Source organism: Myotis nattereri (genome assembly GCF_964212035.1).
Source record: "Myotis nattereri genome assembly, chromosome: 18".
In the NCBI taxonomy this organism is placed as follows: Eukaryota; Metazoa; Chordata; class Mammalia; order Chiroptera; family Vespertilionidae; genus Myotis; species Myotis nattereri.
In genome coordinates, this window is record NC_138093.1 from 25,807,004 (window position 1) to 25,820,414 (window position 13,411).

Genomic DNA, 13,411 nt, shown 5'->3' on the forward strand with positions numbered 1-13,411 from the left:
TTTTAGAAAGTAGATAAGTGTAATAAAATCACAATAGACAGTACTTTTAATGTACTAAAATTTAAAAAATACATACTTTTATCTTAATAAAATCACTATTCCAGGTTCTGAATATAAACCTGAAGAAAACTATGCAATTAAAAATAAAAATTAAGCAGGTTATGATCAGACTCAGAAGGGATCTAAAAGCACACTACTTATACTGCCTTTGATTATAACATCAAATAAAGTTTAAAAAGATAGAGTATTTTGGTAATTTGTAAGCTAGTAAACTAGTGTTAAATTGGTTACCTTGCTTGGTGAGATTTGAAGGTGAATGAACTGAAAACTGACTTTGAGGAGTACACTCTGACTCAAAGATTAATGTCTTTATTAGGGGCTGAATGTCATCTAAACCATGGTGAAGAGAGTCAAATAGCATTCTTTTGAGAAATCTAGTATTGAAGAGGGAGCTTGACCTAAAAGAAACAAAAAATCCTAAGAAAATATAGAGAATTGGGTTTGAGAGAAATGTTTATCTTAAATAATAAGATATTAATTATATGATTGATTAAATACTGAAATTAAAAAGAATTTATGATTTAACTTAAAATTGTTTATTTTCTATTTCCGCATTCCTTTTTATCATGTTAGTTCTCCAAACTAGTGTTAGTCAAGGAAATTTCATTCACAGTTAAATCAATCCTCATAATGTGTATAACTCTGTGTTACATATAGGTGTGGAATATACACCAAAGTATAAAATACAATGTTAAGCCTATAAATCTAGACAGGGATGTAATATAACGCAGAAGTTTTAATGCATATTCCTGTAACAGTAAATACATGCATAAAATCTCTAGAACAAAGTATATCCTTAATGAATGGTAGCTATTATTACCAGGGTTAGCAAATACATGTGGAAAGCTATATGATTTTAAGTGAGCGATCAATGTAAGATTTACTAAAAAGGAATTTAGAAGTAATTTGGGTTGAAGCATTAAGGAGAGACTTCAAAGAAGTGGGGAAAGAGGAAGAGATCTGGATGAGAGTAAAGATAGGACTATGGCTTTGAGTGAGGAAACCATAAGGCATGGGAACTCAATCCTGGGAGTGAGACAACCCAAGTTCTTGCCTTGCCTGAGCTGCCAAATTTTGGAGGTCAGTTTTAGCCAGCACTTAAAAGCACTTTGTTTTAATTTTCTCATCTGTAAAATGAAGGACTTGGGCTAGATCTTCCTTCTGGATGCAGCAGCTGTTAATTCGTTTCCCCAGTTCTGAGGTCAGTGAGTAGGATCAACATGTAGCAGATGACATAGGAAAGAGAGTACCAGAACGTAAGACTAGCTAGATCATTCTCAATCTAAGGGTATTAACATAGGATAAAGATGGGGTGGTGAACACACAATACAACATACAGATGATATATAACTGGAGGCCCAGCGCAGATTTGTGCACCAGTGGGGTCCCTAGGCCTGGCCTGTGGGATTGGGCTGAAACCAGCTCTTTGACACCCCCCCCCCCCCCCCGAGGGGTCCCAGATTGCGAGAGGATGCAGACCAGGCCGAGGGACCCCACCGGTGCACGATCGGGCAGGGGAGGGGCACGGGAGGTTGGCCAGCCAGGGAAGGACTGTGGGAGGGCTCCAGAGCGTGTTTGGCCCATCTCGCTCAGTCCCGATCAGCCAGACCTCAGCAGCAAGTGAACCTCCCAGTCAGAGCGTCTGCCCCTGGTGGTCAGTGCACGTCATAGCAACTGGTCGACCGGTCAACTGTCTGCACCCTGGTGGTCAATGCATGTCATAGCAAGCGGTTGAGCAGCCTTAGCTTATCATAAGCTTATTAGGTCTTGGTTGGTTGAACTGCCGACCGGCCGACCGGACACTTAGCATATTAGGCTTTTATTATGTAGGATTGTACACCTGAAACCTATATAATTTATTAACCAATGTCTCTAATTAAATAAAAAAGTAAAAAATAACAAAAAAGTTAACTAGACATGAAAAAAGATTAAAAAAGGGCATCAGCACAAACATTTACCATTTGTGTTAATGTTTAAGTTTAGTAGGTGGCTAAACCTTGACCTTGTAAATTAATGAGGTAGATATCTGCAATGATTCTTGTCACAATATTGTTAGGAATTGCTGTGTACAAAAGCATACATACATTAAAAATTTGCAATTGCGTCCCATCTAAACAACTTTACCCAAAACAAAAGGCATTTACTTGCATTTGCCCTTTTTGTTTTTTTTGTTTTGTTTTTTTTTTGTGTTTTTTTTTTGCATTTGCCCTTTTTAAATTAAATTCCTTAAAGACTTTTTATATTAGTTGGCTCTTCTTTAAAAAGTTACTGTGATCACTTTTTAACCACACCCTAGAGTTCTATAATTATCAAATAAAAATAAAAAAGCCTAATTCTTACTATTCAGAAATGAATTATAGTTTGCAGAACAGCCAGGCTTCTCTCTAATCCCACTGCCTCTGAGCACTGTCACAAACTTGGGGGAATAATGTTATAGAAAAATCTGAAAACAGAAAACACCTCAGGCTCATAGGGGGAGAAGTCATAATTATTTGCTTAGACTTTAAATAAAGATTCGATCAAAATTTGCTTGTCTTTTACATCATCAAAAGTCAACAAACAAAATCAATATATAAATCAATTCTGAATATATTATCATGCTTGGGCACACATACCATAGAGGTCCAAGTTCTATTGCTGTCTTTCCAGGCATGCTTCCATGACAGTTACAGGGCAGCTGTCTATACGGGTTTTCTGTGAAAAGATTAAAAGAAATCAAAGCAGAGATGACAGATACATAGTAATTGTTATATTCATAATAATTTGCAGCTACTATATACTGAGAATCTACTATGTGCCAGATATTGTGCTAAGTATTTTTATAAAATCTCAATTATACAGATGAGAGGATTAAAGCTTAAAACAGATGATAGAAATCCATGTCAAACAGATGAGAGATCTTTTAGTTAGTACATGAAATTAAATAGGAGAAGGTCTTATAAAGTCCACAAGATATCTGTATTTTAAAATCAGTGATTGTGGTAAAATTTACATGCAGTAAAATGTATACATTTTATGTGGAAAGATTAATCAACTTTGACAAATATATATATATATATCCATATAACTGCTATCCCATCAAAATAAAGACATTTTTTTTAAAAATATATTTTATTGATTTTTCACAGAGAGGAAGGGAGAGAGATAGAGAGTTAGAAACATCGATCAGCTGCCTCCTGCACATCTCCCACTGGGGATGTGCCCGCAACCCAGGTACATGCCCTTGACCGGAATCGAACCTGGGACCTTTCAGTCCGCAGGCCGACGCTCTATCCACTGAGCCAAACCGGTTTTGGCGACATTTCTCATTAACTCTTCTGCAATTGGGAAGAAAATAATTACCCTGTTCCCTAGACCTGATTCATAATCAGCCCCAAAATGTAAGCTAGAAGAATCTAATTCAATGTAAAGAGCAATAAGGCCCGATAGAATCACAAGGAAATTGGGGAGGTAGTTTCCAAGATGGGGTAATATTCTAGTATGAACTTTTCCAGTTCACTTAAGGTCCAGAATAGTCATTTTAAATCAGACTCTCTGCAACAGATTTCGCCCAGGCTGTTCCTAGGTGGACCATGCACTTGCTTGAAATGGCTGGATCGGATCAATCAGTCTTAGAGATATCCAGAATCCAAGGCTATGGTGGTAGGGATACTGGTCTTTAGCTTCTCGCTATCTGATATCAATGTTATTCAGTGCAATTAAATGGCATAATACACAGTGTGAGATCTTATTTTAGATTTACTTAAAGGCTCTGTCACTGTTTTTCCTAGGGCAACTGTTTCTATATCCTGGAAAAGCAAAAATAGAAACACCTTTATAAGGGCAAAAGCCAAATTATTTTCCTTGGTTCCCAGGCCTGGCATATAGTAGAGTCTCAGTAAATATTTACTGAATGAATTTTGTAACTGATGGCTTTTATATTCAGCCAGAAACAGAGAGGTTATCCTAACTTATGTTCCTAAAATTAGTGACAGTGGAAACTAAGTTATTTCTAGATGTTTCAATAGAGGAGGGCAGAGCTGGAGAGTATAAATTGTATAGCACCAGTAAATAAACTCACACAAATGCCTTTTCTGTTGATGAAAGGAAGTCCAAGATAGGAAATAAAGTTAGCACTGTCATCTTTAAAACCAAAGGACAATATGTATAATTAGGGATGTGATAAAGGCTTATTTATTGGAGGCTTATACATAAATTAGACACAATTTATTGTGTCAATTAGGGGGAAAAGGAAAAATAGGTAATACTTTCAACAATAAAGATTTTTAAAAAAATAAATTAGACACAGTATACAGTCAAAAGAAACTTGAATTACCTTCTACCATATTACCATCCTTCTGAAAAATTCTCTCTTCACACCACTGACAATGTATCAGATACTGGATCTTCTTGGCTGTTTCATCTGCAGAAGTAGGCCCCCTCAAAACTCTCACAACGACCAAGACAAAATGTTCCAGAGCCACTGCAAATAGTACTTCTATGCCTTTGTTACATCGAGCTGCAGCTCTGGAAAAAAAAAAAAAATAAGTTATTTTGGGTGCTTATCATTTTTCTTTGACATTATATTTACAATACTAACCTGGACAGTAAACTATGGGTAGGTGAAGGGAAAATAAGAAAAATTCAAGTCTTTGCAGCATACTTTTAAAAGATAATTTCTATAACTCTTACACAAAATGAAACACAGGAAATAAAGGATGCTTGCCGGAGTCTTCAGTAACTAGACATTTTCCTTTATGACAGCTTCTCAATAGGACTACAGGCTCTGGTTTTCAATGTCACTTTCTCTGTTGTCATCATCACCACCCTTCTGCCTTTTTACCTGTTTTTTCTATAAAAGCTTCTTTTAAACAATGTTTACTGAATACTAACTATATGCAGGGTAGTAAGCCGGCTGCTATATTCAGGGAAAAGTGAACAGGCAGTCCTTGCTACTATTAATTTTACACCCTTCTGCGTTAAATTCTACTTGATGCAGTATTTATGTACTCAGTTTTCTCTCTGCAGTTACACACTGAACTTGGCTCATATATGCTAATTTGAATTTGTTTTTAAGTAGGCCATGGGCATGTATAAACTGAACATCAGAGTTTTCAATTAATTAGGAATAACACAACATCTATTGATGCTGAGGTAGGAATTTCAATCTAAATGCTGTGAAATTAGTTTTGAGGCCAGTAAGTGAGCTGGCTGATTATCCATTATATATACTTGCAATGTCCATTTATATAGCATAAGAGATTCTCAACAAGAGAGGTGCTCAAAAAAATATTCCTTCAAATGTTTAGAAATCTAGATGAGAAAGAGAGCTTTTTTTTGTAGGCAAGATTATTCTGCAGAATCAGGTTATAAGCCATCATTTTGCCAATTATTTGTTTAAATAAAGATTAGATGAACATAAAACAATGTTTCTCAATCTAAAAACAATCTTTGCCTTCCCTTTTCATTATGCTATCCTCTCATCTACCCTACATTGTTGAAATAACTGAACTGACTTAAAATTAACTTTCATTTTTATCTTTCTTACTACATTAATTGCTTTCATAATATTTTTAATTGGAGAGTAAACTGACTATTTTAAGCACAAGCTTTCAAATCAAATTTTAAAAGATACAACATAAGATCACAAAACCAAGGAAGATTATAGGTATGAAATACAGGATTTGCATTTTGTGCATATTTATAAAATGAGAGAAGCACTTCTTGAACCTGTTTTTAACATATGCCCAAACATTAGGTGTTACACTGTTGGCAATTCTGTACCTTGCCACTGCCGCTACAACAATTCTGGCTGCGAGTTCCTTGTAATATTCAGTTCGGACAATGTTACAGCCATAGTGTCGCCGGGCAACATGTTGTGCCTTGGCATATAAAGAACTGATATCTGTAGAAGTCACTGATACTATGCCAAGGTTTCTTATATTTCTGAATGCAGAATCTAGATAGTTCACGGATGTTCCAAAAGGGTCTAGGTGTCTAAAATCAGAAAGAATATAGACATATTTAAAATCATACTGGTAATAAAAATTATATGATTGTCATTATTTCTAACAATAAAATTCCATGTGTTCATAAGTACTTTACAAATCTATTTTAAATACATAATTCTGTTTTAAAAGTAATAACATTGACCTTATGCTATGTTAGGTAAATAAAAATAAGTCAGGATTAAAGGAAAATTGTCATGCCCAGGCATTTTATTTCAGGTGCTGGAAAATGTTCTTATTGCATTCCTTAGGCCAATGCTAAAAACAAAACTCTATTTACTGAAATAAACAAAAAGCAACAACAAACTGTCTTAATTTTTATTACCCCCCCTCCCGCCCCCAAATTCCAGACCAGTTTAGAAAGTGACACAGCAAATTTTTTCACTTACATGAAATCAAAAGATCTCAAATGCATCAGTACATTGGCATCCATTTTGGTCACCTTAATATTACCAAGCTTTCCTTCTCCTTCTTCAAGAATGTCATCACCCTCTTCTTTTTCTTTACTGTCCACCACCACTTTGAATTTGTTTAAATGGCAGTTTTCCTGAATCAAGGTCACAGAGTTTTCATTCAAGTCATTAATGGTAACCTTGACTGCATTTCCAAGATGTTTTGCCCATTGTAATCCCATTATCCCTTAGGAGAAATGGGAAAGAAAATATGTTTTTAAATTGTAACAAAAAAAAAAAAAGTTGTATAACAATAATATAGAATATAATTCTATAAATAAATTGTTTCAAAATCTTAGTATTTTCATAAGTAATTCTTTTTCTACTTTCTCACTACAAAGCCTCTGAAGAAAAGTTATCAAACAAAAAAAGTTTTACAGATTTTCATTAGTATTTCTTACAAAACTTTTCTATGATCCCAGTTCAAATAAAATATCTAATTAGGAACAAGAACACACATGAAAGATTAAATCTCACTGGAAAAGTAATTATGTAGTAAAGGAAACTAATTACTTATAAAGCTAGTATGAAGGTTAAAAGACAAAGGTAGTAAAAATAACTAGGATTATAATAATTAGTTAAGGGATATATATATATGATGTGAGATCAAAAACAAAAAGTGGATTGGGGGACAGTAATCATGTTGCATTTTATAATGGGCTCAAACTTAAGTTGCTATTAACTTAAAACAGGTTGTTACAGATAAAGCTTTATGGTAACCACAAAGCAAAAACTTATAGTAAGTACAGAAAGATAAAGAAAAAGGAATATAAACATGCCACTAAGCAAAGTCATCAAACCACAAAGGAAGAGAACAAGAGATGATGAAAGGAACAAAGAGGAACTACAAAAACAACTGGAAGACAACAAAATGGCAATAAGCAAATGCCTATCAGTAATTATTTTATGAGGCCAGCAATACCCCCATACCAAAATCAGGTACAGTATGCCACAAGAAAAGAAAATTACAGGCCAATATTCCTGATGAACATATTCCTGATGAAAAATTCTCAACAAAATATTAGCCAACTAAATTCAACAATACATTAAAAGGATCAAACACCATGATCAAGTGGGATTTATTCCAGTGATACAAGGCTGGTTCAACATCCAAAATTCAGGCAATATGATTCACATTAACAGATGAAGGATAAAAATCATATGAGTATGTTAATAGATGCAGAAAAGGCATTTGACAAAATTCAACACTGATTTATGATAAAATTCTCAAAAAAGCAAGGATAAAGGGAATGTACCTCAAAGGCCATGTATAAGCCCACAGTTAACATACTTATGGTGAAAAGTTGAAAGTTTTTCCCCTAAGATCAGGAACAAGACAAGGATTGCCACTCAAGTAATTATCTCAGACACATACACAATAGGTATATAGATTGATGATTAGGAGACATATTAACTGAAATAAAGTCTTCGTCTGGATTCTGATTTTGATAAAAAAAAAAATGAGATAGTTGGGTATATCTAAACATTTAAAGAATTCTTAATTTTTTAAGGTGTGATAAAGGTATGGCTGTATTTTTTAAAAGTCCTTATCTTTTACAGATGTAACAAATGTTTACAGATGAAATGAGATATTTTTGATTTGTTTCAAAATGGGATGGAGGATGGGGACATGAGGTCTCAGATAAGTGCATGGGATAGTTACAAGACTGAGTGTGAGTTGATAATTTGTGAAGTAAGTGATGGATACAAAGGAATTCATTTATTATATCCTCCACTTTTTTATATATTAGAAATTTTTCCACAATAAAAAATTTTTATCTTGGATCTTCAATTTTTTATTATTTTATTATCATTTTTTAATCTTTACCCGAGGATATTTTTCCATTGATTTTTAAAGAGAGTGGAAGAGAGAGGGAAAGACAGAAATATCGATGTGACAGAGACCAGGGCTCAGGCCGAGGTGGAGCCTGTAATCAAACCGAGATACGTGCCATTGCCCGGAATCAAACCTGGGACCCTTCGGTCCACACGCCGACACTCTATCCACTGCTAGGGCAATCTTCAATTTTTTATATCAAAATATTCTATGATAATCACATACATTTTCTAAGAAAAGATAGTGTACAAATCTAATTAAGCTGGATTCCAAAACAGCTTCATTACTGACCAGTGGCTCCAAAGGCATCCAGACATTCCAAAGGTTTTCGCTCCTCAGCCAGAGCAGCCAAAGTACAGAATATTAGCTGCCTAAAAGAAAGTATAATAATCTGAAATGACTTTACTCTACCATGGCTTCACCATTATAGCTTTTATTTTATTTAATAATAGTGGTGGCATTCCTATTTGGAAAAAAAAAAAAGGCCTAATAACATATTCCCTACTTAATAGTATGAGAACTAGAAGCTTGTGAAATTAAACTATGAATCAATTGGGTTCTATTAGCAAACATTCACTATGAAAAAATGATTTTATAAGCAGATTTTATAAATAAAAGTTTTATAAACAAAATTTTCCCACAAAAGCATTGTTCATTAATTCTATAAAGTTAGGTCTACTTTACTCTCTGAGAAAGAAATTGGTCTGGCAAAAAAAAAAAAAAAGAGAGAGAGAGAGACAGAGAGAGAGAAAAAATAGTCATTCTGAGAAATGCTAAGATAGATGATTTTCATTCTGTACCTAGTTTTAAATTTCAACCCATTAGACCAGCGATTTTCAACTGTTTTCATCTCATGGCACACATATATTACTTATTAAAATTCTGTAGGCAACCAAAAAGTATCTTGTTGATCGGACAAAAATAAAAGTGTCATTTTGATTCATTCACACTGGATGGCTATTATTGTGAAGGCTGTTGTCATTTTTTTATTTGACAATCTAAGGGAAAAGAGGTCAGTGTCCCTGACTAAACAGGTACTGCATGTTTTTAAAATTCTTGTGGCACATCAGTGTGCTTCTTGCGGCATACTAGATGAAAATCGCTGCATTGGAACATAAAGATTAAGAGAGGGTATATTTGTAATGATTTGAAACATCCCATACCCTTTTCACAATTTAGCTTACCGATTTAGTTTCATTTTGGGGTTAAAATAGGAATCTGTTTTCTGTGGTACAGAATAATTAGGACAAACTTGTATATCTGTGTCTACCTCTTTCAAAATTTCAGTAGGTGGTTTAGCAGCAGAAGCTAAGATAAAAAAAAAGATTTCTAGTTAAATACAAAATATTATTAAATATCTAAAACAATATACGCTTAAAAAGTAACTTTCCTTTATAATAATTTGTTAATGTAATTAGCTGTGTTAAAAACTGATCTACTCAGCACTGTCTCTAGAAAAAAGTATTTACTGAATTAAAATTTATCAACTCAAAATCATAACTGCCTACTCTATCAATAATGATACCTAGTTAAGAGCAATCAACCTAAAAACAAACAAAAAAAAGCAAAAGAAAGAACAATCAACCTAAGATAGCACTGAATCCTAAAATACCTTTATTCCTCATCAAATACTATATTACATTTACATGGGTTGGCTGCTAAACATGTTGTTGTGGGATAACTGTTAGAAAAGTGGTATCTTTATATGATTACATTCATTAGCCAGCATGAGAAAGAATCATTATATTTCCTGAACATGCTAGATTTCAAAACACTTTCTCATAATTATGATTTAAATCACAAATTACATTAAAACAGATATAAAGTAAAGGAAAAAATTCTACATTTGCTATACATTTGAATAATTTAGCTATAAACCCAAATGAAAAGCTGATGTATTTAAGTATGTTTTACATATTTAAGAAATGAGACACATATGTGTGGGGAAAAATAACAGACTATATTTGGATTTCTTGATTATATTACAATCAGAATGTTAACTAAATAGCAACCATACTTCTCTTTTTACAATGCCAAATAACAGCACCCTCTCCCAGCGTTGTTATACATCTTCTCTACCCACCAAAGTGGCATCATGTACCTCACAAGGTCAGCCTTTCTCAAACCAGAGTCAGTGAGAAAATTAAGCGCTATGGAAAATTATTTTAGTGGCTTTTTTCAATTCTTAAAAGAAAGGTACATAATACCATTCTAGATGTATAGACATTACTTCTTTACATACAGTGGGTGCCTTAGGACAGTGGTCGGCAAACTCATTAGTCAACAGAGCCAAATATCAACAGTACAATGATTGAAATTTCTTTTGAGAGCCAAATTTTTAAAACTTAAACTATATAGGTAGGTACTTTGTTATTAACTTAATTAGGGTACTCCTAAGGCTTAGGAAGAGCCACACTCAAGGGGCCAAAGAGCCGCATGTGGCTTGCGAGCTGCAGTTTGCCGACCACGGCCTTAGGACAATGAGGGCTTAATTCTTGAGAAGGGCTGCCTCAATAATAACTACTAATAACTTGATACCACTAGGGATAATAAGCGGTCGTTATGTCATTTTACATACTTTCTCTAGTGTGTTTTGATAAGTATAACACAATTACTGGTGCAGGAACCATCATTAGTAATACAGTCCTATAATTCTTTCATTAAGATACCTGTATTTACTTGAGCATCGGTTGCTTTTTCTACCCACTTGTGAAATATATGGTAACTGAGGACAGAAAAACATTGTTGGGAGGCTCACAGAAAAAGGAAATCTGAAGTAAGGGTGTAGTAGTCAGCTCAGTGATTTAGTTAAGTCACTATCATTATCTCATTGATGTCTAAAAAGAATAATTGGACCATTGTTTAAGGATTTACTTACTAACATGTTAATAAGATTGCTCAACTTACCAGCAATATACCTGGATTTAGTCTCTCCTTTATTCACATGGCGCCTAACATGTCCTAGCATATCAGTCCTTCTGGTGATTGTTGCTGAACAAATGATACAATGATAATGGGCGCCCATTTTACTGGATATCTAGCAAACAGAGTATTTAATTTAATACATAAATAAGTTACTAAGACAATGAAATAGAACTTTATTCATGGTTGTAAATTTACGTATGTGTCTTGGGTTTAATGGTCTAGAAGACAGTATTAATTTTGCCATGTGACATACACTTTTTAATTTAATTTTACAATAGGCTACAACTTTAATTTCTAAGATTTTCCCATTCATTCTAATCAACAAATAACTGTATCCTCTTTTCTATAAGCAGCACTTACAGATGGTATAATATTAGTAGCAGTGTGCTGGTAGATGTTTAACTGTCTCACCAGGAAAATAAAGTTCTGATTCGTAGAGTTTTCAGCTTTCTGTAGTATAAATACTCTACAATATCAAGAAAATATACTCTTTAATTTCAAGCTACAATTGTGACAAATTTCAAGTTACCAATGTGACATCACTGAACATGTATTTGGGAAAAGACAGCATTGCCACCATGTAGATATTATATAAATAACTGTAAGAGCATAGATAATAGAAACATGCAGTAAAATAATTAGGAAGTAGTGAGCTTTGAGTATTCATCACCTTTGTTTTTAATATAACTTATTCACTTTTAAGTTCATATAATTTAATTTTTTTACATATGTTTTTATTGACTTCAGAGAGAAAGGGAGAGGGAGAGGAAGAGATAGAAACATCAATGATGAGAGAGAATCATTAAACAGCTGCCTCCTGCACGTCCTCTACTGGGGATCGTGCCCTTAACCAGAAGTGAGCCCTAGACCCTTCAGCCCGCAGGCTGATGCTCTATCCACTGAGCCAAACCGCCTAGGGCTAATTTAATTTTTAATGATGACCACATTTAGTAACCAGCTTTCAAGATTTCTGAAAATTAATGAAACATCTATTTTTCCAAGTAAAAAATTCTCACTTTATAATTTCTCACATAGCTGAGGACCAAAAAACTACTCCAACGGCACTCCTACTTTTGCTGTGTCTACCTCCTATTTACTTGGAATCATATAGCAAGTCGAGAATATTCAAGAACATTGCAAAAGATTCCTATGGTACTGTGGTTATCATATTCAAAATATCTTGGATAAGGTTCATGGACAAGCATTGTCCTGACTACTGCTTAAGAAATGATTTTTTGTAATACTTTCAACAATAAGAATAATAAAAAAAACAACAAAAAGAAATGTTATTTTTTCTCCAGCACTTTACTCTTTTTAGTGATCCCAAAGAAAAATTAATAATAATAATAAGCTAATATGTATTTGGGATAGAATCACCAAAAATACTTTATAATTTTTATTCCCCAAAGTTCAAATCTATTCTAAAAAAGAACATATGTACTTTTTAAAAAAGTTATCAAAGATTTCAGGAAGTTTCTTATTCTGTCCTTTGGCAGATTAATGGAAGCACACAGGAAGGATGATAAGAATGAATCAACGCATTTATTAAATCACAGAAATTGAAGGCTCTTTTTCTATAATCAAGATTTATTTTAAAAGAAAAAAATTACTTTCTATTTAATTCTCCATTCTAAAATTAGTAAATACTTTTCCTTTTGAACACAAGACAGCAATATATCTGACTGAAATTAAAACTATAAAAATTTCAATACAGCAACCCTTTTTTTCATGCATTTTATATTTTTCCCAATATGATGATCTGAAAACATTCAGATACAAAATCTTAAAGTTAACCTGATTGCTGAATATAAACATTTTAGTATTAAAGAAAGTAAAAATTGCACCTTCTTTAAAGAGGGCTAAATTTCAAAATAAATCTAACATCTGATTACCTGTTCTCCAATAATATTTGGTTTCACTGGTCGACAAGGTAAGTGGCAGATGCACATTCTGTAACCTAGAATGAAAGATGGATGGTTGTCATACCACGGTTCATTAAATATTCAATTTTCACAAAATTATTGGCAAATTTTATAAGAATAACAGATTTTTGTATTTGTAATATCATTTATTAATTTACTTAATGAGATAGCCTTAGTTTACTTGTTATATATGGTACAGTATAAAAACAAATATGGGTTATCTGAGTG

General features: G+C 33.4%; 1 protein-coding gene across 2 annotated transcripts in view; it reads right to left on the bottom strand.

Moving 5' to 3' along the window:
* TRMT1L (tRNA methyltransferase 1L) overlaps positions 1-13,411 on the bottom strand; it is a 49,476-nt gene that overhangs the window by 30,088 nt on the left and 5,977 nt on the right. For both annotated transcript variants that reach the window (XM_081112190.1, XM_081112189.1), the window contains exons 4-12: positions 13,154-13,218; positions 11,244-11,373; positions 9,521-9,644; positions 8,628-8,707; positions 6,437-6,686; positions 5,824-6,036; positions 4,376-4,566; positions 2,676-2,754; positions 292-458 (exon numbers count right to left, since the gene is read on the bottom strand). In XM_081112190.1, the coding sequence (XP_080968316.1) occupies positions 292-458; positions 2,676-2,754; positions 4,376-4,566; positions 5,824-6,036; positions 6,437-6,686; positions 8,628-8,707; positions 9,521-9,644; positions 11,244-11,373; positions 13,154-13,218 (1,299 nt within the window). The remainder of the gene's footprint in view (positions 1-291; positions 459-2,675; positions 2,755-4,375; positions 4,567-5,823; positions 6,037-6,436; positions 6,687-8,627; positions 8,708-9,520; positions 9,645-11,243; positions 11,374-13,153; positions 13,219-13,411) is intronic.